We start from the raw sequence: 25,272 nt of genomic DNA, 5'->3' as shown, positions 1-25,272 counted from the left end.
TCATCTTACCATCTATTCCATGACTTCCCACTCTTTGTCAAATCTACCATAAAAACACCCAGGCTTAACTGCTTTGTAGCTCTTCTTTAGGAAGGCTTTCATGTCAATAAAACTTGCACCAAATTTGTAAGATTTATTTACAAATCTTTTCTCCCTTTGTTCTGTCTTTGATAGGCTAATTTCCACATCTCTAGCTGGAGAGCCTAAGGTGGAACTGGGGTGGGAAGAGTACACTGGACTTGTAGACAAGGGACCTTTACTTCCAACTTCTTATTCTGAACCCTTATTTGGTTTTAATAATAATAATTTAATAATAATCAAGGATAATTCTGTTTCTCTTACTGAATGCGCTCAAAGGGCATAATGAATAATTGTCTGTGAATGCCATCACAGCTAGGAACATATGTAAAAATAATGCCAACGCGGAAGCTGGCACCACAAGAGTTCTTTTTTGTTTATAGTCTGTTATAGTCCGTGAAGGTTTTCTGGGGCCTAATACAGTGCTTGACACGTCCACTAAGCGTTCACTAAATACTAGAATGTTGAAGGACCTAAGGGCCCGGTTCATACCCCATCGCGCCTGCGCTGGAAGCCCCAAGAGCCGGAGCTCTGCGCCTGCGCCGCTCGGTTTCTGCGCCCCTCCCCTCCGGCTCCCTTTCCGGCTACGCTACAGGAAGTAAGGGCACTGCAGGCCTCCGTAGTGCCCGGCGGCGGCGCCCTCCCAGCTTCCCACGCCTGCGGTCCGGGCAGTGGCGGTCCACGTCAGGGACCCAAAAGTGGAGATGGCGGCTCAGAAGATAAACGAAGGCCTAGAGCACCTTGCCAAGGCTGAGAAATAGTGAGTGAGAGATCCTCCCTGGGCGTCTGCATGGGGGCCAGGTCCCTGCCCTTTCCCGGTCCGTTGGACCACCCTGCGGGTTGGAAGAAGGGCGCGGAGCTGCGAACCAGGGCCCCGCGGCGCGGTTGCCCGGGAGGCTTCCTGGGACCTCGGCATCCAGGCGGCGACCTCCGGGGCTGGAATCCGGTCGCTGCTCTTCCGGAAGCGTGGTTTGTCTGCTTGAAGTCATCTGCTCTTACCATCTGATCTCGCTTATGCAGAGTCCTTCGACCTCTGCCCTCTGAACTGGAGGATGATTGTGGGGCTGCCCTGTGGCATGGTAACTGGTGCTACTGGCCTCTGCCTACTGGATGACCGCAGCATCGCTCTCCTCCTCCCTGCCCATTTCTTACAATCGGAAATGTCCCCTGGGAGATAAAGTCGCCCTTTTGAGAATTATTGCTCTGTAACACTCCTTTGTGTTGGGGAGGAGGCTATAAGTTTGCCCAGAGAATTACTTGGTGCACTGTTATTCCCTAGCACACTGTTCGTGGGGGCAAGAACTATACGTTCTTAGTCTCCTTTTGTTTGTGTTGCGGCTTCTGTAAGCCCACAGCAAATATTTATTGGACCTGAACTGATTTTGCCCAGTCAATCCTTTTGACACTTCCATCTTCCTGAGTTTCAGTACTCCAATGAATTTTTTGCTTGTTATGAAAAGTCGGCATCGTTCCCTGTGTTAAATGCCTCATATTCCCAAACGTGAGCTCTCCACAACTTTCCAAGTGGAAATTCTTAATTTTATAGAAAAGCAAATGAGACTATAAAATGGACTCGATCCTTAGTTCCAGTAATTAAATAATTGGTGCACCAAATTAGATTTATTTTTGTCAGATGTGGTGGCATTGTGGACATTGGCCTGGGGTGAGGGGATTGAGCATTTTGACATATTCAATAAAAGGTATTGTATTGATTCTGAAACCAGTTAAAATGGGAGGGGAGCATTTGCTCCATGTATCCATCAAACATCTGTTTCCAAGCTGGGTGACCTCCACTACCTGGAGATAGCCTAGATTCCATATTAGGGTTCAACCCTTCAAGATTGCCCCCACCCCACTTCAGATGTCATTCACTAGCCATAGGGTCCCATGTTGCTGACAACATCTGTTTGACTTTGGTACAAATCGAGGCTTCCCAAGACAACTTGGTTAACTTGTTCAGTTAATTTACTTAGGTAACCCACCCAATTCTGAGAAACACATTTACTGATTTATTAAAGGATGGGGTAAAGTATATGGATTAACAACCAGCTGAACATATAAGGTGAGGCTAGGGTAACTGAGTGTAGAAGCTTCTCTCCCTGTGGAGTGCATTATATTTGTGTTCACCAACCTGGAAGCTCTCTGGACCCCCTGCCATTAAGATTTTATGAAGCTGCCTTTAGGTTGTCATGGTCAGTTAATTAATAATTCTATTTCTATTCCCTCTCCCCTTTTCTGGTGGGTGAGGCTAAAAATCTCAAGCTTCAAAGCATGATTTGGCCTTTCTGGCCCCAGTAGGAGTCTGCCAGTGTCACCTTGATAAAATAAAAGATGGGCTGTTTAATATATTTATTGTGATGATCATTTTGCAATTCATACAGATACGAAGTCATGTTGAGCACTTGAAATTAATAAAATATTTCGTAGCAAATGTTATTATACCTCAAAAAAAAAGATTCCCCAGTGCTCACTTCACATAGGAAATTTCAAGGCTCTGTAAGGATCATGGGCCAGAGACCGGTACCATATTTTACATTATTTCACAGGGGTTAAATGTTAGTATAGAATATTCAGTGTCTTCAGTGGAGCTAAAGTAAGGATAAGTTTCATCTCCAGGATGCAGGGAGTGGAAGAAGGTCTTTTCCATTACTCTGCTGAATGAAAGTATAGGTACAAGGTGCAGGACTGAGTCACCTTTGCCAAGTCAAGTTGACAAGCTTTAATGATATGACTGACTATGAAGGAAAAGGCTTGATTTTTAGGTTTCTAATTTGGGAGATGGAGTGGGGGAAAAGACCTTCATCTAAGATGGGGTACATATGCATGAACATGATAGTGGGTAGGGAGGGCTGGAGTATTGAATTCAGGTTTGAATATGTTATGCTTAAAGTGCCTCTGGACAGAGTTGTCAGTAGGTGGACCAGGAGTTAGGACCAGGATTTTCTTTTTTCTACTGAAAATGCCAAATCATTTTGTAATAATAATCCCACAAACACATGTTAGATTGTGCTCTTTTTTTTTTTTTTTTTGGTTCAGCAGAAGCTGATCAAACCTTTTTCTTTATTATTTTCTCCATAGAATTCTCTTTATTGATTCGACAAAAATAGTTGAAAATCCTAATGGCCATTAAACCTAGGTTAAGAATACTTTCTTCCTAATCAGAGGTGTTTAGTTGAATGGGGATGATTTGCTGTATTTTGAAATCTTTGACTCACTGCACATATAGCACATAAGACAATCAAATGATTATGTCTTGTTTGGTGGGATTTTTTAAAATTATGTTAATTATAGCATATATTAAGTGTTTTGGTGTAGAAGTGGAGGATTACAATTTCGCTGTATTGAGTTTCCTCTGTTTTGTGGATTAGACACTATGAAATGTAATGATTTTATTTTCTGAGCCAAAAAATTCTTGGTAAACATGTAAATTTGTGTAAGTAAATTTAATTGGCAGAAAATATGTTCTGTAAATGTTACGGCCTCTGAGCAGTATGCGTAGTTGTCACTGAATGTACTTCTGAAGGCCCTTGGGGAGTCCCCTTTTCAGTTCAGAAGCTCCCCAGTTCCTTGAAGCTAGCAGGTTTATATGTAAGCAGACTTGCACTAATTGACATGAAATTTAGAATTTGATGTATGTTTACTTAGCAGTTCTCTTGTACATTTAAGTTTGACAGCCCCTTAGTTTAAACTTTAAATATAAAGCTGGAAATTGTTTTGAAATTTAAAAAAAAAAAGATATCGCTGAAGGGGCAAATAAGAGAGGGACTTAGAATTGTCTCTTGGTTTGGGTCTTAGCAGTCATGTGTATCTCTTGTTTGTACCTTCCCTGATTTTCTGGTTTCCCTCAGTGGTGGTGAATGACTCTCAGCTCTGCTGAGTCCCCTTATTGTTTTTGCCTGTTTGTATCTTAGGGTCTTTCAGACCCCCCTGCAGTCTTTGGGAGATTTTATCTACTAGACCTGTCTCCTGTGTTGCTGACTCTTCAGTGTTTATCTACCTTCTCCTGCATTTCAGTCTCACAAATCCAACAGCTTATTTGCTGCATTGCTTCATAGGGGCCCAAGCTTTAATGTGCTTCAGCACTTGTTAAAGGTGGGTTGTTGCTCCTGCCAGACTTTCTGGTTCCGTGTCTGGCATATTTCCCGGTAATACTGCTGCGTGCTGCTGTGGTGACCATGCCTGGATGTTACACAGATGTATCAGATGGAAGGAAACCAAGCCTATGACTGTGGGAGGAAGAATAGAAGTTGGGAATTTAAATTTAGGTAGAGATGGGGGAGATGGAGACTTGTAGTCTGATGACACTCGATGCCCCGTCCTTCCCTAAGGACCTACAAGGTCATTACAGTCGGGTTCTGACTAATAAATGTGATTGGTAATTTCTGTTAAATATATCTTCTTTTCATTTTAGCCTGAAAACTGGTTTTTTAAAATGGAAACCCGATTATGACAGTGCTGCCTCTGAATATGGAAAAGCGGGTATGTATGTGGGCGCTGCCCTGTCACTTCAGTGTGTCACTTCGTCTTACCATGGTACTCACTCTTAATGCTTCCTATACTGTTGGGGGAAAAATAAAAAGCCTGCCCAAGCCTTTGCATTTTTCCTACTTGCTCTTTTCAGGTGTAGAGGTCTGAGTCAGCACTCTTCTCCCTCTGTTGTGACAGCAGAGATAGCTGTGTGCTGCTGCAGTTATATATTTTTGAACTTTAGAAGTTACATATCACTTCAGGGGTTGTACCATATTTCTTATTTTATTTTTCTTTGTTAACCTTAAAAAAAAACTAGCATTTATTTTAAACAGATCTGCAAATCATGTTTGCTTGGCATGTGGTTTTTGACTTACACTGATAAATGTACAAGCTGTTAACTTATATAAATACTTTAATACATTTAATCTGTAAGATAAAAGTGATTTCAAATATGGAACAGGTAGGGATTTTATTAAAAATTTATTTTAAATTATGGAGTGATAGCTTTCAACTTGTTCACTGTTATTTCGAGTATAGAGTATAATATATGAACACCAATTTGCAATTGGTGTTGAGCAATACCAATAGCCCAAGTAGATCAAATTTGATAGCCTAGCATAGGAAATAACCTAGATAAGTGCTTTTGACAGACTTTAGTTTTAGTGTACTACCAAGGAAAAAAGCATTCTGATAAATTAAAAGTAAAATAGGGGCCTCCTTGGTGGCATAGGGGTTAAATCTAAGCACTATTAAGCTACGGGAAGCCACTGCAGCATGAGTTGATTCCTGGCCAGGGAGCTGACCCACATGGTGCAGCAGACCTCTCCTGTCTCACCAGCTGCTCCCCTCAGCGGTGTATTTCAGGATAGATTTTATTATTTTTGTTTGTTTGTTTCTTAACTTACCCTTGCTTATTTTTATTGAAGGCCTATATAAAATATATTAAACCAGAATGAATTTTTGAAAAGGTAAAAATGTAGAAATCCAGGGATGAAAATGTTTTCGTAGTCTGTTTACTTTCAGTGTTTTTTTAAATTAATTTTTAGAGTGTATTATTAATAAATATTTTGTGAAAGCAGTGGGTATATCAGCAACCTTTGATAAGTATTCCAAAATATGCAGTATCGTATTTCTTAATATCTCCTAATTGTTTTGTTGGGACGAGGACACATCAGCAAGCAAAATACTTTGCTTCTTTGGACGGTGACAACTTTTTTCATAGAAACTTGGGCAGTGTGAGAGCTTTCTTAAAAAAAAAAAAACTCACTGTGTTTTAGACATTTATTTAAAGATTGTACTTTTCAAAAAGGGCTTGTTATAAAATATTTAATGTATTTGTTGGTGTTTGATTTTAAAGTAATTTAAAAGATAGAGTAAGGTGTAAATAATGGACTGTTTTGTTATTGTTTGTAAAGCTAATGAAGTAAGGTACTGTATTATGTGATAATTCCTGTTACTTAGGAGAATTGTATTGATTATAGTTTCTTGAAGCTTATATGTTGATGTTAGAAGGACTTTTGTTTTAACTGGAAGTAGCACTAATTTCTTTCCAGTAACTTACAATTTAAAAAAAGACTTGAAAATAAATCCAAGTTATTGATAATTGAAGCAGTTGTAGGAAAAATGCTGTACAGAAAAATAGTATTTTGTAGTTATGTGAAGATTTCTAAGTGATATTTGACTAAGTTAATGTATTTTGTAATATTACACAACAACACAGATTTTGATGATGATTTATGATTTCGTTTTAACGATCAAAATAGAAAGTATGTTTTTTTGTTCTGTTTCAGCTGTTGCTTTTAAAAATGCCAAACAATTTGAACAAGCAAAAGATGCCTGCCTGAAAGAAGCTGTTGCTCATGAGAATAATAGGGCGTATCTTTTTCAGCCTTTATAAAGGCTTGTCAAATGATCTTGACAGAAACATATTATTTTTTTCTTGTTACACATTTGCACATGTGGAATACAGTGCTATTAAATCAGAAAATGATCAGAAGAATTACACATTTTTAACTCTATAGGAGCATTTATAGAGACCTTTTGATCATAAGATCCACTGTTTTGCAGAGCTACGTTTGGGGATTTATTTTGATTATTACAGATTTTTCTTGGTAATGACTTTATTTGGGAAAACATGAGGAAAATCTACAGGCAGATATTAAAAAGTGAAGAGGTATACAGGTGTTGGGAAGTAGAAATCATGCTAACATTTTAAAGGTAGTCTACCATAGGTATATTTGAAATATGTTTTACCAGTCATCTTAAATGGCATATTTTAAAACTTATCAACTAAAAAATGTTTATTTCACTTTCCAGATTAGAATTGTAATCTTGCATTTTAGGAAAACACTTCAGATTAATGCATAATGGAATTAGTTGAAAGTATGTTATATTTTGTTAGTATTTTTGTGAATTCTATAGTTGGAAGTGATATCAACAGGCATTAAATTACTTATTTACCTATTTTTAGGATTTGTGCTTTGAAACCAAGTGGGGCAGTGACTTAGTTAACTTTGGCTTCAACAGTAGATCTTTAGAACGTATTGAGTTGTTTTTTTCCTTAATTTTGACTTTGTTATATCCAATCAGTCTTTTTCATGCTGCCAAGTAAGTAAATATCTTCATGTATTTACAGAATACTGTGTTTTAAATGTTGCTGTTTTTCCTGTTAGAAATTCATAAATAATGACTGCTTATTGGATTAATTTAAATTAAGTAGTCATTTCTTTTTGTTTTGTTTAGTCTTTCCTTGAACCTTAAAAATTAAGTCATTTCTAAGGTAGTGTTTAAGTTAAACTCACAGTAAATTTTAGGGGTCATTTTGTTCAATAAGTTGTAAAAAAACAAGTAAGTTAGAATCTCTTTCCCCCTTCATAATAGTGCCCCATGGAGAGATGCGAGAGCTTTTTTTATATTGAGGGTACTTACTTGTTTCCATACATGAATTTAGGTTTGTTAAATAAAAAGATTTAAACTTTCTGAGCCTTGCTTTAATTTGCATCTGTAAAATAAAGTCCCTTTAACTCATATGTTTGATGTTTCCAAGGCATTATTGCCCACAAAGTAAAGGGAAGAAAGCTTCTTGTATTGTGTGTTAATACAAGACTGAAGTAAGATATGGGGCCTGCACCAGTTTTAGTTGCTTGAATTTCCAGTATATGTGGTAGAAAATTTTTCTTCTCCCTTTATCTTTAAGAACTTATCCAGGAAATTATATTCTCTTTTCAGAGCTTATGAGCAAGCCGGCATGATGTTAAAGGTCAGTAATGTGTTCCAGCTGTTCCATAGGTAAAATAAATTGACTACATGGTGAACTTAAATGTCACTTGGATTGAAAAGTCTCCTTGCTGTAAAGCTCGGGATCTTTAGTTAATATTTCTCATCCAAAGTAATGCTAATTGGACCTGTGGGGTACACATGTATGCCTGAAGATAGGGAGTTTTATAAGTGAAATTTCAGAGGGAACTTGGAATGTTCTAAGCTTTGTAACCAGGAGAGAGTATCACTAAACAGTGAACTGTGTGGGAGGTACTCTTCTTTGGATTTTTAGACTTAGTGTAATAAAAACTTAATTTGGTATTACTGATAGGTTATAAAAGGAGACATTTTTGCTTGTTATATAAATATGTCAGTGGGCATTAAAAAGCATCACAGACTTGAACTCTGCTGTTTAACTCTGATTTTCATTGAATGGAATGTTTGGCTAATGTGCCCATGCCACTGTTCATATTTCTGCTTCTTAAAAACAAGTTAAGAATTAATGTTTTGTTGAAACAGATATTTTATTACACTAGCTCTCAGAGTATGCCAAGTGGCAACTGAAATTCTGTTCTCATGTTCTCTAGTATGGTAAAAGCTCTTTTGAATTATTTGTTACAAAGATTTGTTTTAAGAACTTCTATTTTAGTTTCTATGACTTTCATAATTTTACTGAATTTTTTAAGTGCATACATATAGAACAATTAGAAACACTGGAAAAATTAAAGAATTTAACACGTTTAATACTTCTCACCCAGTTATTTTAATGTACACATACAACATTTTCTTACATCCCTCCATACTCTCACTCTCTGGATAATGCTGTGCACACAACTGTGCCTCCTACTGTTGAATATTAAACGTTTAACTTTCAAGGAGATTTTCTGATGTCTTTAAAAAATTATTTGTTAATATATTTCAAGGACTTATAGCCTTTGACCCAGGAATTCCAATTCTATAAATTTATCATAAAGTAAAATACAGCATGAATTTATCGTCAAGTAAAGTAAGACTTTCTTGCTGCAGTGTTGAAGAAAGAAGGCTATTTAAACTTCTAGTAATAGGAAAGTGTGTCATGCTTCCTGTGATAAACTGTATGTAGCTATAGTGATAAATCTTTTCTGATGGAAACATACAACCAAATAGATACTTGGGATACTAATCAGGTTATTGGCAACAATTCCATAGCAACTAGAACTTTTCTGTTTGTTGAAAGAACTAGCTGTCTGCCCTGGCTTTCTCTGTTACTTTCCTCCAAGAATGAGGGAACTGTCAAGTAGGGGGCTCTTATGGTCTTGTACTTTGGCCTATTACTGGGTTGCACTATTTTAATATGAAAATGCTAGAACACGATAGTATAAAATACTCACAGACTTACCTTATATTCTAACAGCTGTATTAATCAATATTTGAGTCTTCATTCTTCATCAGCAGTTTCTATTCAGACATTTCTGTTGCTGTTTAATTTGTGAATTTGAAAGGCACTTTTTTGAATGAAAGAGAAGTATACCTATTAGATGGATAAAAGGACCAAAAAAATTAAAAAAGCTTTCTGGCATGTGCTGGCATTGCATTAAATGTCTCGGGCAACAGTGGGTGTTAGCCTCTGTGGCCCACAGTTAATTCTATGGGCTAAAGTTTTCTACCAAAGTGTCATCCCCAGCTATGCTTAGGCTGAAACAGTATGTAGCTGGAGGCACAAGGACGACATGGGGACTTTGGGATCAACCTTTGGTTCTATCACGTCACAGCTGTTATAATTTTATACCCTGTTGGCTTCATAGAAGTGATAACACAACTTAGACACACAAGACACTGACAATAGGCCAATTGCAATTTTCTCAATGATTTTGCCATATTGGAACATTGTAAAGAGTATAAAAGAGTGTAACTCTGAAAAGGCTGCCTATTTGTTTTTATGGAGAGGCATCATATTATGATTGTACCTTTGCTATTCACTATCTTGCTTGATTTAATGCAACAGCAAAGAGCTTAATTTTTTAACATATGACGTAAATGGTACTTCATATTCCTTTCTTAGACAGTTACTGTTCTTTGTTGCTTGTTTACAAGAGCAAAACTCATTGATAGTGCTGTGTGTTGTTTATTTTAACCCCCACCCCCCAAAAAGTGTATTGCATATAGTAGATGCTCAGTGTTTGTTTTTTTTAAAGATTTATTTATACAGAACTGGGGTACAGGCCAGAGATGCAGAGGGTGAAAGGATTCACCAGGAACAGAGTGGGGAGCAGAACAGGCAGATTGACGAAGTACACTGCTGAGGGGAGCAGCGGGCGGGTCAGGAGAGGTCTGCCCTGCCATGTGGATCTCCTCCAGGGCAGGTGGGGATCGAACTCATGCGGAAGTGGCTTAAGCTTCTTAATGCAGTGCTTTAACCCGCTGTGCTACCAGGGAGGGCCGCTCAGTGTTTGTTTTTAATTAGAGGATAGGTGAGTTGGGAGAAGAAACAATCTGTAAAGGGTACAGTGATGCCTCCAGGACTAAAGTGGATATAATAAATTTTGTTGGGACTTACCTTCCCTTCCTTTCAGACATTCTTAAGCGTATATTATAGCTTCTTTATTCTTTCATTGACCTTTGATTTCTGTAACAAAATGCTTTTTCACTGAGGTTTGGGGATATATTAAGATATATTAATTGATATCATTCCACTTGAGTTTTTCTATGGTCGATGCATCACAGCATGGAAAAGGGACGCAACTTAGAAGAAGCCAGGGTAGATGTGAGTGACTGAAATGAAGAGGGAAGCTAGATGTGCAGGGAGCTGGAGGGATACCACCACTTCCAGGAGGTTTAATGAAGTGAGATACAGCTGAGGCACAGCCTCCTGTTGTCTCATGGGCATGCAGACTTGCTGATACCGTAGATTTGGCCGGGGGGGGGGGGGCAAGAGGGGGGGAGGTGCGCGTGCACACATGTACGGTTTTTATAGTTTTCCTGAAACTGAAGCCATGATGAACTCTGTGGAAATAAATTGACATATTTTTGATTTGGCTAACGAAGTTTGATGGGGAAAATAACTATGTGAAGGCATTTCATTTTAGATATAGTGTTGTAAAGTATTTTGAGTCATTTACTTTCATAAACTAAGGATAGAATCTTTTGAGTATCAGATTAACTCCATTTCTTAAGCTCTGCATTTCCTGTGCTATATCCCTTGCCTGTAGGAGATGCAGAAACTCCCCGAGGCTGTTCAGCTGATTGAGAAAGCCAGCATGATGTATCTAGAAAACGGCACCCCGGACACAGCGGCCATGGCGTTGGAGCGAGCTGGAAAGTGAGTGGGGCACAAGTCTGTAGGGAGGCCATTCTCTTCATGTTACCGTAAAGTCCTGTGAAAAGTGTTTTTTCCTCATGTAAGTCAAATTTTCTTGTTTAATTTAGGCTCATAGAAAATGTAGATCCAGAAAAGGCTGTACAGTTATATCAACAGACAGCCAATGTGTTTGAAGTAAGTTTGATTTTTATTTTTTTCCAAAGTACTTAAAATTTTAGATTCATAATATGTAGGAAAACAGAAATGCAGTGGTTGCTTTTTACAACTTTTCCATGTTTGCATCTGAACTCTATTTCTAAGATTTTTCTTTTAGGGAATGAATTGGCCTAGCAACTTTAGTGTCTCCTTTCCTAATCAACTTCTGCTACTCTTTTATTGAATAACTTTTGTTTAATTCCTTTAGAATGAGGAACGCTTACGACAGGCAGTTGAATTACTAGGAAAAGCTTCTAGACTGCTAGTTCGAAGTCGCAGGTAAGTCATCTAGAACTGTCCATGCATTTCCCTTCAGTCTACAGCCAGAGTAATTTGAGAAATGGATTATTAATCTTTCTGGTGCAAGTCACGGGTATGCCAGCCTATCAGCAGAAAAATTAAAGACTATTAGATGGTACATTGAATTAAATACTATTAAAATATTGTTTTCTAAAGTATAACTCCAAATTTTATCATGGATTGTGCTTTTTTTTTTTTTAAGATTTATTTATTTGTGCATACAGAACTGGGGTACAGGCCAGAGGCTCAGGGGCGGCGAGAGGCTTCACCAAAGACAGAGTGGGGAGCAGAACAGGCAGATCAATGAAGTACACTGCTGAGGGGAGCAGCGGGCGGGTCAGGAGAGGTCCGCCACGCCATGTGGTCACCTCCGGGGCAGGCGGGAATCGAACTCATGCAGAAGCGGCTTTAGATTCTCAGTGTTGTGCTTTAACCCGCTGCGCCACCAGGGAGGGCCAAGTGCTTTTATTTTTAAAACCCAGCTCAACATCATAAGATTTGTTATTGGCTGGATTGTAGTACCTTTCTTGAGGAGAAGTGTCTGAATAGGCATAAGTGATAAGAGGCCTTACATGCTGATCCATGGGAACAGCTTTTAGTTTTTTATCCTTTAAACATGACCTAAAGCACGAATAGCTGGACCACAGAAAGCTAGGATCTTCCTGTGTTCCTGTGTTTTCCTTTTGTTTTCTTACTTTACATAAGTCTAATAAACTATTTCTGTTATTAATAAAGTTGTTTGCCAAGACTTCATCTCATACTATTTAAAATTATTTAATAAGCACTGAAAATCTGAAGATGGAAACCATAATTGAAACTTGTCACCTCGACAGTGACAGAAAAACTTCATATTTTGTCAGAGAATTGTAAAACATGTTATCAAAGAATCTGTTAATCCTTTCTGAGACTGAATTCAAATTTTTCTTCATGAATATTGGACTTTAAAGTAATTCAAGTAAATTTATAGTAGCATCAGAATAAATTAATCTAGAACTGATAACTTGATTGCTGTCATTTTTATATAGGACCTTTCATCGATTAGTTTTCTGTTAGTCTAAATAGAAATAACATTTTTTTAATTAATACTTTTGTATGAAAGAATGAGGCAAAATTTAATTTCTAGATCAACATTGGCTCATTATTTCTATTCTTCTAAACAATGTTGGCTTTCTAGAAATCAGAAGGACTGAAATGTTAATTCCGGCAATTCCCAGCTTGTAACTTATGGTTTGATGTGCCCTGTTTAGTCTCTGGAAAGGTGTGTCCCTCCCCCATCCCTGCTGCTGGAGGTGTTGGTGCCAGGCTGTAAGGTGGCACCTGGACTGACCCTGTGGACAGGGGCCTGTGCTGCATGCAGAGGCGCCCTGGCCTCTGCAGTAGTGCGGTCAGTAGGTGCTGCTTGGCGCACTTTCATCTCCTTTTCTCTCTTGTCCCACCTCCTAGCAGTCCTTCCCCAGTCTCTCAGTGCCTTGATAGTGCCTTGGACCCTGCCATGGGCTTCACTGAAGGCCCAAGAAGTGTAGTTGTGAGCTCTGCTCAGCTTCCTTGAATATTTCTGCTTTGCACACACATCCTTTCTCCTTTTGCTTTCCAAACCATGGTTTATCTGAAACTGTATTTTAGGGTGAGTAGCCATGGGCGGGGGTGCAGGCAGGATCTCCTAGAAGGTCAGCTGAGGAAAGTTTGCTGGCTGTACTTAACACATGTTCCTTGGAAGAGCTCCTCTGGGGTAGCAGCCACCTTCATTTCGAAAAAGTCAACTGTTAGTTGTCATGTGTGTAATGAGAACCATTCTAAAGCAAGTACAGAATTTTCTTGACAGTGTCAACGAAAGGGGGAAAGTACCGATAGAATGAGCAGGAGGAGTGTTGTGTTGATGTGTTTGAAAGGCAGATAAATCTAAGGCAGCCATAAAACCTTTAGCTTACAAATTTGGTTTATTGCTTTTTAGTTTTTAGTAAAAATGCACTAAAAATGATAGCATTTCATGCATTGTTAGATCAAAATTGGAATTTTTTTTGCAGTTATATAATGGTATAAAAATTTATTTAAGAAATTTGAGATTGACAAGGATCACTAGCTACATGTGGTACAAAAGAATTAAAAGCCAAATGCCAAAAAAGTTAAATGTGCAGTATTTCTAGCAGAATTTCAGTAGTACAAATGGAGGGAAACAAAGAGAGTGGAGGGTTGATCCAAGGTGGCAGAAGAGTAGCGGCCGGTAGTCCTCCTTGTCTCTGGACACAGTGTGCCCTTGGGAGAGAACTGAGGACTTGGCAGTTATTGTCTCCACAAGGAAATGAGACAGAGGCCCCCAGAAAAGGTAGGAAAGCCCAAGAAACAGTCTTGCCAGCAGTAATATCAGGGCACTGGGAGAGCCACCCTCTTCTCCTGCATCTGTTCCCATCGTCTTTATTGACATGTCTGTGGGGGCACTTCAGTGTCCATAGTTTGGCCACTATAAATAGTGCTGCAGTGAACAGAGAGTGGATATTTTCCTTCATACCAGGATTTCTGTATTCTTTTCTTAGGGGATCAGCAATCCCTTCCCTAGGCATTACTGTAGCATGTGATAGGTCTAGACACAAACAAGCCAGAATAAGCCCTTGAAATCTTAACTACAGAAGTGATGCAGCCACAAAGTCATGGGAGGGGTATGGAAAGCAAAATGTACAGGGACCCAGTGGACTATGGTGGGAAATATTGGGGCTTTGGTGGGTATAGCATGATGACATACCTTTGAAGAGGTATGTCATTACATGTACAGTGTTGTAAACCAGTGGTGCCACAATAAACATAATGAAAAGAATAGTCAAAGATAATTGAGCCCATTTCTTTGATATTTGAACACCTTGAACCTTTACTTTGATTACAATCCCAAATCGAGGCTACCAGTTAAAGAACAAAAACAGGTAATTTTATATTTTATGCAAATAGCTTCTACTAATAGAATGGCATGAAAATTAAATTGTTTTGTTATATCTAGTTAATATAGTTAACTAATGTAGTTAGTTAACACGAGTCATAGGATTTGATCCTAACTGAAGTATGTTTTAGTTTGTATCTTAGAATAGCAAAATAAATTGCCATTTACTATATCTCCTTTTCTTCCTTCTTTCCTTCCTACAAGCGAGTGAGATTTCATTTAGGTAGTTGCAGGGAGAGGCCCAAGCCAGTCATAGAGAAGTGCCTTTGTTCTCTCCTGGAAAAGATTTTCCAGGCAGTTGATAGACTTACTGGTGAGACTTAAGTTCCCTTGCCTTCCAGAAAAGATCTGAGGTAGCTGAGCAGATGGTATACTTTGCAGTTGGTTCTTAGTGACCTAGATCCACAACACCTGCCAGAGCAGTGCTGTGATTCACAAGTAGAAAGAGCCAAATTTCTATTTCAGTGCCATCCTCTACCATCCTACCCCCTACTTCTAAGACTCACTTAAAGAAATACTTGCCGCCAATTGACAGTCACTACACAGAATTGCTGGGAAAGCTAGATATGTGTGAGGAGGACATCGTCATTGGAGTTGAGTTGACCCAGAGCCAGTAGAAGATCTTTGTGTCCTGACAAAGGTGTACTTTGACAGTTGGCATGAGTGAGATCCCATGATAGTTCCTATTATGCGCCCATAGTTTTTGTGTGATTTACATTTTGTTTCATTTTTATTTTTTTTAAGATTTATTTATTTATGTGTACAGAATTGGGGAACAGGCCAGAGGTGCAGGGGCAGTGAGAGGATTCACCAGAGACAGAGTGGGGGGTTAGAACAGGCAGACTGACCAAATACACTGCTGAGGGGAGCGGGGGGTGAGGGTTGGGGTCAGGAGAGATCTGCTGTGCCATGTGGATCAACTCTGGGGCAGGGATCACACTCACAGAAGCAGCTGCTATTAGCTTGCAGTGCTGCATCCTAAGCCGCTGCGCCACCAGGGAGGGCTGTGTTTCAATTTTAATTACAGAAAGAAAAGAACAATATATTCTCTTTTCAGTAAGCAGATATATTTTGTTAGTAGTATTAAGCATTTCCTCTAGGGTTCATTCTACTAAGTAATGAAAACTTCTTGAATATGTTTGACAATAGGTGGACTTACAGATCTGTTTCATGGATCCAGAGTTAATCAAATTTTTAATATTTTTTGCTACAAACTCATATAAATATACAATATTTCATAACAGGTGGCTGTTTTGTTAGGTAGTTGTTAGTTCATGGATGTGTTCTTTTTATGCCAAGGACATGAATGATTTATTTAGACTTAGTATATGAAAAGTTTGAACTATTGAGAATTCTAATGGAGTGAACTAATCTGGACCTTAGCATCACAGAATGCTCCAGGATAATTTATTTTATAAAATAGGATCTGTGATAAATTCTTGGCCACAATTACAAATGATACAAGTAGTTGTAATCCCCCATTAAATCTTCTATTTCTGCACAACAAATAACTACAAAGATGATGTTTTAAAACAACACTCACCTGTTACTTAGTCCCCTCCTGGGTTTCTCCAGGGTGGAATCATGGTGGGGGCTGCATGGCATTCTGGCTTCTGACTGTACGCAGGGTTCCTTTCCTTGCCACTGTGGGACACATGTCTGTGTTTCCTTCTGGGCTGTCAGCCAGGGCCACTCTCTGCTCCAGAAGTGCCTGTTCTTTGCCTGTGTACTGTCAGCCTTCTAGTTTGCAGCTGCTTCCAGGTCAGCAAGAACAGTGTCTATTGGCTTCCATCTCTGTCGTTTTAAGGGCGTGCTTGATTAGGTCAAGCCTCTTCACTTGATCTCTCTTTGATTTACTGAAAATCACTTGATTAGTATGCTACTCATAGGCATGAATCCCACCATATTTCAGAGGTGTGTCTGCATTCAAGGGGAGATTACATAGCAAGTATATATGAGGACCAAGACTCCTTGGGTACATTCTTAAAATTCTGCTACCTCCTCCTGTTTATTAACTAAATACGTTTGTGTGCCTAAAACGTAGCAAATTGGTCTTTGGTAATTTGCTACAAGTGTTTCACCAGTGAATGTTACTTTATGAGGCTGTAAGTTGCTGGGCGAAGTCCACAAAAATTCAGTTTAATGAATAACATGAGCTAAACTAAGCTTGTGTGTGTGTGCTGAATATACAGATATTTTGATTGTTAACATATAGGGAAACAGAGTATAACAATTATGTATTTCTAACTTGGGTCATAGTATACCTCTTCAGTATCCTGACAGTACAAACTGCTTACCCTTTCTTACTGTTGGGATAAGACATGGGAAAGCCTGCTAAGTGTATCCAGTCATAGGTTAGAAGGGATTCAGTGTTACTACAACTTCACAGGGCTGGGAGGGTCTCACTTCACATGACATGGCATCATGTCTGGGGATGCGGGAAAGGGGTAAGGCCGTGGAAGAAATTGGGAACATTTTTGGCGATCCTTTGCTTCTTCGGACATCTGAGTGGGCTAAATAAATAAATAAGGAAAATGTGTGAGAGCAAGTTGAAAAAGTGAAGGAGTGAATGTTGGAACAGTTTCCTGGCCATCCACCTGTCCTCCACTGTTACCCTTCCTGGCAACAGGGCTCACAGAGGCAAGAAACAGTATATGACAGTGAGGGCAGAGCAGGAGATGTAGTTCTTTAGCAAGGAGGCATTGTTGTTAGAACTTCTGGATGGCCTTGTAGAAAGAAAGATACTGGTGATGAATCAGGGATTGCCTAACTCATTCCCTAAACATGCACGAGGCAGAATTTGATAGATATTTGTTAATGCATGACCCTTCCCAGACTTAAAACTCCCCACTTGAAAAGACTTTTCCTTAATGGCTTTCCTTTTGTCTTCTTGATGCAGACAACATTTAAAAGCCAAGCCAGTTTATGTTAATACATATTATGTATCAGTTGTTAAAGGCCTGATGTTCGATTTATTTCTAAAATATATGATATCAAATATATTACAAAGTTACCTCTGTTGTGGAATATTTACATTTCTTTGTTTTGTCTTTTAGGTTTGATGAGGCGGCACTCTCTATTCAGAAAGAAAAAAATATATATAAAGAAATTGAAAATTATCCAACTTGTTATAAGGTAGTCTTTGAAAGTGCTTATTTTTGTTTTTACATTGAAAATTTTTCATATTGGTTATCTTGTACCTCAGAGTGTCATGGATATTTGTGTGTATTTTAAAATAATACATGATGGTCCTATATTTTATACTAAGATGGAATGAACACACCATAGCCCATTCTGCTGGGCACAGCTAATTGTCCATGGACTCTAAAAAGTTAATAAAACGAGGACACTATTCAGGGGAGTAAGAACTTGGAGTAGCAACCAATATGGGAGTTGGTTTCCAGGGTCTTCTCTCTTGTCTTGCAGCATTGTCATGAGAGAAGCCTCCTATCTGTGCAATATAGGTCCAAAGCTTAAAGTCCCAGTGAATCCCCTCTTTCTAACCAGATGAAGTAGAAAAATTTTCTTTTCTTTTTCTACCCTTGGCTTTGCTCTAAAGGCATCACGGATCTTCACCTGTGTGGGGTGCAGCTAGAATGCCAAGGAAGTCCAGTCTCTTTAGCCAGAGGACCTGGGCAAGAAGAAAGTTTCACAGAGGAGAGTGGGGCAGAGAATCCCCTGAGCCATGTGTGGGCCATCAGAGCTTGTGGATTTATTACAGTATTGCATGTTTGGGACAATCCAGAGTGGCAGAGCACAGGCTTTGGAATGAGATTAAATTACTGCCCATGGCCCAGAGCCAGAACAGCAGAGAGGGACTAAACTTAGACTCAAGTCCTATTCACCAAAACAGACAACCTGCCCGCTGAGGTTAGATGGAACCTGTGCCTGCTGAAGACATCCACACCCTCCTGATGATTAATGGAAGGGTCCATGCAGCATGAGAATGTGAAGGACAGAGTCCCTAAGTACTCACATAGAAAGAACCAAGAAAACATGACCAGGTTGTAGCCACATAACTGGTATTTAAATGAAAGGGTAAATGTGTGTATTATCAGATGTAACATTCTCAAAAGTCAGTAACAAGAAATCTTTGTTAGAAAGCCCTTTCATCATCATGATGATGTTACGAGCTAACTGGAAAATAGAGGTGGTACTTTTGCAGTTTATAATGTTGTCTTAAAAATCAGGGAAAAACACAGTCTATATTGCATGACCAACAGAAGCATCCCAGTCTAATGTTGTCCAGTGAACATGCAGTGTAAGCCTCAAGTGGGAGTCACATAGGAATTTCAAGTTTTCTAGTACCTTATTTAAAAAGTGAAATTTATTTTAGTAATTTATTTAAAACATACATATTCAAAGTTATGTATTTCCATGATGTTATTTTAATATCTAATTAGTACAATTATTGATAAGATTCTTGAATTTCTGGTTTTTTACTAAGTCCTTTAAATCTGATATGTATTTTACATTTAAACCTGGATTTAAACAAACTGCATTTCAAAAAATGATCACCTTATTAGTTATTGTAGTTCTAGATTATACCAGTATTACAATTTGCATGACCACTTTTCTAGAGAAAAGACTAGTGATACCAACCAGATATGACCCAAATGTTGGAATAATGCTGCAGTCAGGGCTTTGAAGCAGCTGTCATCACTGCCTCACTTGATAAAAGTAAACACAGCTGAAATGAATGTACAAGAGGACTGACTTTAAAAGAAACCAACTATTTTTTTAGAAACTACAAAAACTAAAAGAATTTTAGAATTGAAAAGCACATGTCTTAAGTAAAATACTGAATGGGCTTAAAATTGATAATGGAGATGAGGAAAGATTGAATTTAAAGCTAGAGCAATAAGTTATCTTAATGAGAGATTTTTTTTAAAAGTTTAAAAATGGGCCCTCTCTGGTGGTACAGCACTAAGAAGCTAAAAGCCACTTTAGCATGAGTTCGATCCCAGTCCCAGAGGTGACCCACATGGTGTAGCAGACCTCTCCTGACCTGCCCGCTGCTCCCCTCAGCAGTGTACTTCATTAGTCAGCCTGTTCTGCTCCCCACTCTGTCTTTGGTGCATCCTCTCACTGCCCCTGCTCCTATGGCCTGTACCCCAGTGCTGTATGTATAAATAAATAAATCTTTAAAAAAATTTTTGAAAAATGTTTTAAAGCTATTTGTTGATAAGATCTTACCATTCTTTGATATTATGACTGCTTTCATTGACTTATAATTTAATTGACTGTAGAGTTTTCATTCATAAATTTTGTCCTAGCAGTTCTTTTAATAATTCTGAAGTATAATTGTAAAGTTATTCCTCCCCACCTCCATTTTTATTCCCTTGTCAAGATTAAACTTATATAGATAAATTTTAAAACACATTGTAGTTGTATGCTGAGACTTTGCTAAGGTCCACGTGTGGTCCTCAGGCTGCCTGTCTACTAGACAGGGGTTTCTCTAGTGCCCTCAGCAGGGTCACAGACTGGCCTCAGCTCTACCGCCATTTTAACCAGACCAGGTGGTGCATGTGCACTTTAGAGTTTGAGTGTTTTGTTCTTGGATATTTTCCCTCAGATAGCTTCTGGAAGTCTACAAAATTTATGAAGCTTTTTCTCTATAAACCAAGGCTCTAAGAGTTAAATTCCAGCTTCCAGAAAATTGACTTCATTAAATTGACCTAAGTTTGGAACATAATCACTTTTTCTGTTTTAGAAAACAATTGCTCAAGTCTTAGTTCATCTCCACAGAAATGACTACGTGGCTGCAGAAAGATGTGTCAGGGAGAGCTACAGGTAAGATGCTGAGGGGCCTTTCTTCTTGACCAGTGTTGTTTCTATTTCTCTAAAATTGCTTCTTGGAAATATACTTAAGACCATGAGACTTTTTTGTTGTTGTTTTTTAATAAATTTCATAGTGATAGGTGCACTTGACCACCATTTCAGCTTTTACAAACAGAGTTCACAAATTATGTTCTTTCCTGTATGTTTCTCTTAGGAACTTCCATGGGAGTTAGTGGCTGAAATAATTTTGTTTAATTTAAGAAATAAGGACAAAAAAGAAAAAGATCTCTTCTTATGTGTTAGTAAAAGATCAGAATGAGGGATTTTCTTGTTGGAGATGGTTAAATTGGGCAGCCTCAGGCTCCACCCTGGGTGTTTTGGGCTGAGAGTCTTCCCTGTTAACTTGTCATGTATATTGTGGGGTGTGTGGCGACTTCCTGGTGTCCACCCACCAGGAGCCTCTAGTGCCCATTGTAATGATTAAAAATCCCCCCAGACATTGCCAAACATCTGTTGGGGGTAAAATCATCCCTGGTTGAGAAGCATTCTGTGAAGGAACAGGTGTGATTCGTCCTTGCTGTAGCATTCCAGGGTTCAATGGCAGTGAAGATTGTGCTGCACTAGAACGCCTTCTTGAAGGGTATGACCAGCAAGACCAAGATCAAGTCTCAGATGTCTGCAACTCACCCCTTTTCAAATACATGGACAATGATGTAAGTAACCTTTTGTTTGACTTTCTCCTGTGCTATGAGATTATTTTTCTTTCTTTAACTTGAGATTTTCTCCCCTACTTTTTGCCTCAGCTGGTATTCAAAAAAATTAGTCTGAATTTTACCAAAGATTTAGATTGTTTGGATGTTAGTCCTGTGGGTTTCTAGCTATTTATGTATCTATTTAACTGCTGTCTTGATCTTTTTCAAATCCAGTCCCATTTCTCAGCTTCTCCTTCCATCTGTTGGCCTTTATAGGTTGCTTTTAGTTTATTCTCTTTCAGCTTTGTGAAAGAGGCCCACCCCATAGTGGCTTCTGCAGCTCAGTAGCCTTGTTAGAATCCCACGTCTGTCACAACTAGTTGTGTGATCCTGTATATAAACCTGCTTAGCTTACCTGTAAATGTGGAACAGCTCATCCCTGACTTGCAGCCTGTTGTGAAGACTAGCCTGTGTGTGGAACATGACCTTGCACCGCCCGTCATGCACTGCGGGTGTGTGACCCTCAGCTGTAGGTTTCTCTTGTGCTTTATTTTTGTTCACTTCCATTTCAGTGTTTCAGTTTGTGAGCTCCTATTTGTTTGATCCTGCAGCTTTAGTCTTGTCCTGGTATCAGACCATTTAAAAGTCTTTCATTTTTTTTTTTTAATAAATGATATTTCTAAAGGAACTAGTTTTCTTCTAAATAAATTCTCACACAGGCATTTGTAAACTTGTATCTGTTTTAAAGGTTACCCCTAGCTGCCACTCTTCACTTATTCCACAGATCTTTATAAGAATGGCAAGTATTACGTACCTCAGTATTTTCAGTTTATCTTGCATTTCTAAGTGTGGCACATTGCTGATAATCTGAAGACAAATTGTGTTGAATGTTTTCTGGTGGTTTTCCATCTGAAAGAGAGAATTGGTTGGAACCTCCTTCGTGGCCTAGGGGTTGAGTCTTAGTCCTTATTACTTATTACTGCTATGGCCTGAGTTTGATTCTCTTGGCGCAGCAGACATCTCCTGTCTCTCCCACTGCTCCCCTCATCAATAAATCCACCCGTTCTGCTCCCCACTGTGTCTCTGGTGAGTCTTCTCACCTCTGTACCTCTGGCCTACACCCCAGTTCTACACAAAAATAAATAAATAAAATCTTTTTTAAAAATCATAAACAAATGAGAGCATAGGTTTCCACAAAGTGCAAAACTTCTTACAGATCTATGTTGTTATATACTGTGGCTGAACCTTGGTTCTCAGCTTTTCAGCTTTTGAGACTGCTTTGTCATTGACAGTATGCGAAGCTTGGCCTGAGTTTGGTGGTCCCGGGAGGGGGAATCAAGAAGAAAGCAGCAGCAACACCACAGACCAAGCCTGACGGAACCACTGCCACCACTGCCGAGGAAGATGAAGATGAATATGCAGGAGGGTTGTGCTAGGGTCTCGGTTTACAGGAGAGAGAGCATGACCCTGACTTACTCATGGACTTGGACTTCTCGAAGGGTATCCAGACTTCAGTGCAGTCATGGTTGTGAATGCTAAAAAAGACAATTTTTAGTTTCCATTTCCCCAAATTACCCATGGTACTCACTACCTGTGATGTGTTTTCTGGTTTGTTTTCATGCTAAAAAATTTTTCTGAGACACCAGCACGAATTAACAGAAAAATGCACTATCAAAATTAATTTTAAAATTTGCAAGCCAAATTCTAGAGATTGTGTTCTAAACAAAACCAGAAATATTCTTTTCACTTAGGATCTTATAATTTCTTGTTAGAATTTCTTTGTGATTTACTTAATTATTGCTGCTAAGAGTAAAGTTTACTGCTTAAACAAAATAGTATTTAAAATTTTGTTTTGTTTTGAAAAGAACAATTTTCCCCATGACATTACATACATATCATACATTTAAATTGTTATATAATTTCATGGGCAAGATTGGGACAGAAGGCTCTTTTGAGCATTATAAAGCTATTTAGCCCAATAAAAGATACATTTAAAGTCTTACGTGAGTTTGAAAATTTTGGTGGTAGCATGTTAATGTGACTTTCTAATGTCTGCAGTTCACTCTGGAGTATAGGTATATTTTCTACCAAAAGAGTATATACAATGACAGACTCTCTTGACTACATGTAAACTAATGAGGGCCTTTTTTATGCGTTCTAGCAAAAAAGTAATATTTCCATCAGCCTGTAATATATATATATCTCCTCTAAAGTAATTTCTGACTCATTTAGATTGGTAACTGAACAAGTAATTTAACATGTGAAGTGTCATATACTATACAAATTTAGCTGAAAGGAAAGTGTTGTTTGTAAAGGACATATATTTAAGAAACTTTACTGCCAATATTTTAATCCTTAATGATAGTTCCTCAAAGGTTATTTTTGAAGCATTCTTTTGTCACGTGGCCCAGACCCATCTCCCAGTCTGTGATTGGAGACTTCCCCAGTGTACGATCTGCAGGCCGACGCTATGCAGAGTGGCTTCCTGTCCCTCATATGCATGCTCTGTCTCTTCCTACACTCTTGCCTTCTGTGAGTATTGTATGCTTAGTTCTGCTAAGATTTTCCCCAAACACTAAGGTAAATTATTGTAAATGATTTTAGTCACAGTTGGTTCCGTGGGGAAGTGCAGACAGAATAACCACCTTGTTTGGCAGGTGTTCTTGACAGGGAACATGTTAGGATAGATCATCTTGATTGATGATCTGACTCTCAAAGCATTAATAAATTTAACATTCTGATTTCTCAAGTTATTTGTATGCTTCTGGGAATAGCTCCTTTCCAATAATTGTGTGGAGATTAACTGAACAGTCTCAACAAAGATATATTTAAGAATTTGTGTTTAAAGGCACACTAATGTTTCAGAGAGCTCATCACTTGCTGCCATACTCTGCAGCTCCAGTCAGGACCTTTGATCAATGCTCAGCTTCAGGAGTCTTTGATTAATGCTCATTTGAACTAATTAATAATTTGTTTAAGGCGATTTGGCAGCACTTAAAAGATATTTCAGAATCTTTGTTTATAGACCATATTACCCGTTACAGTCTTGGAGAAATTATTTTTACTTTTATTCTTTTCTTATACATTAAAAAAAAAAGACAGAATGTGGAATAGTTCAGTGCATTTTGTAGCAGCAATGTGACAGAGGCTTAAAAACCACGTAGAGGCTTTATAGAAGCATAATCTTTCTCCACCCTCCCTGCCCACAGTAACTAGTGTGCAATTCTTATGAACTAGTTGAAGAACTTTTAATAACTAGTTTAAGAAATTATAAATTTTCTTTGATGTTAGGGTTAGTCTATGTGGTGTTTAGTAAAGCGCATTGGTTCCACCTTTATGCATTTTATTTTTCCACTTAAGTCTTTTATCCTGAGAGTTTAGTCAGAAGTGGAAAATTTGGTGTTTACATCAGGAAATTATTTTCCAGAACTTGTGTTACACTTTTACCAAAGTGGAAATCTGCATGAATATGCTCAGAATCTAATATTCAATGTTCTATAATATTATAAGTGAAGTCAGTCTACAAAATATGTTTAATATATTGAAGTTATTTGTACATATGCAGAGTATGGTATATGTGTATGGAATCTGTGCTTTATTCCTATTTTTTCCAGCTCTTTGATGAGTAGACGATTACATATATTATGGAAATGCAGATTATTGCTTCTATAAGAAGACAATTATGAAAATAAAATTTGAAACTATGGGCATGATTTTTTTTTTTTCCTATTACTCATTTTGCTTTGCTTGTTAATTTCCTTTTTTCCAAGAGCATGTTCTCAATTATATGACTAGTTATAGTATACAAGAACAGCACTTAGGATGTTCCCTTCAGTTCTGGAAGTCAGAGTCCTTTTGGGAGTGATCTTAAACTATTAGAACTTTTTAAGATATTGATCATTCAGTAATACTGTACTATCTGCTACTTTGGGGAGATGGGAGACTTTAATATTTATTTCAAGGAAATAATTCTTTCTCTGCATTAAGAGATACAATTATGCTATTAGGAGCCTAAGAAAACTAATGTAAGTGGCATTATTTTGCATTTAGATGTAGTTACTGCCTTAATTTCCAGTGATTCTTCTCTAATTGATTATTTATGGAGTATGTGCTATGGAATGTATCTTTCATAGGCTAGAAATTGATCCTATGATACATTAAAGTTAAAGTACTATAGAAATAATGCAGAGAAAGGAGCTGTTCTTGCCTGTGATGTGATTCTGCATTTCTCTCAGGACTACATGGGGTGTTCTGTGTGTGCTCTTATGTTTCAC

The 25,272-nt window shown here is 38.3% G+C and overlaps 1 protein-coding gene across 1 annotated transcript; it reads left to right on the top strand.

Moving 5' to 3' along the window:
- The first annotated feature begins 717 nt into the window (after positions 1-717).
- Positions 718-24,708, top strand: NAPG (N-ethylmaleimide-sensitive factor attachment protein, gamma). The gene is made up of 12 exons (XM_004683734.2): positions 718-838; positions 4,490-4,557; positions 6,339-6,423; positions 7,138-7,155; positions 7,777-7,807; positions 10,995-11,104; positions 11,212-11,278; positions 11,508-11,578; positions 17,582-17,660; positions 20,239-20,318; positions 20,890-21,019; positions 22,291-24,708. Exons 1-12 carry the CDS (start codon positions 783-785, stop codon positions 22,432-22,434), a joined length of 939 nt encoding a protein of 312 aa, XP_004683791.1. The 5' UTR covers positions 718-782; the 3' UTR covers positions 22,435-24,708.
- The last annotated feature ends 564 nt before the right edge of the window (positions 24,709-25,272 follow it).

Source organism: Condylura cristata, unplaced genomic scaffold (assembly GCF_000260355.1).
Source record: "Condylura cristata isolate star-nosed mole 26May11 unplaced genomic scaffold, ConCri1.0 scaffold00016, whole genome shotgun sequence".
NCBI classification, from domain to species: Eukaryota; Metazoa; Chordata; class Mammalia; order Eulipotyphla; family Talpidae; genus Condylura; species Condylura cristata.
Note: the sequence above shows the minus strand (reverse complement) of the source record. Positions and strands in the feature narration are given on the sequence as shown.

Excerpts from the sequence above, each read along its gene's own strand:
- NAPG (XM_004683734.2), top strand. The coding sequence starts at position 783 with ATGGCGGCTCAGAAGATAAACGAAGGCCTAGAGCACCTTGCCAAGGCT. Across the intron at positions 11,105-11,211 it reads GCGTTGGAGCGAGCTGGAAA|GCTCATAGAAAATGTAGATC; the intron begins GTGAGTGGGGCA and ends TGTTTAATTTAG. Across the intron at positions 21,020-22,290 it reads TCAAATACATGGACAATGAT|TATGCGAAGCTTGGCCTGAG; the intron begins GTAAGTAACCTT and ends TGTCATTGACAG.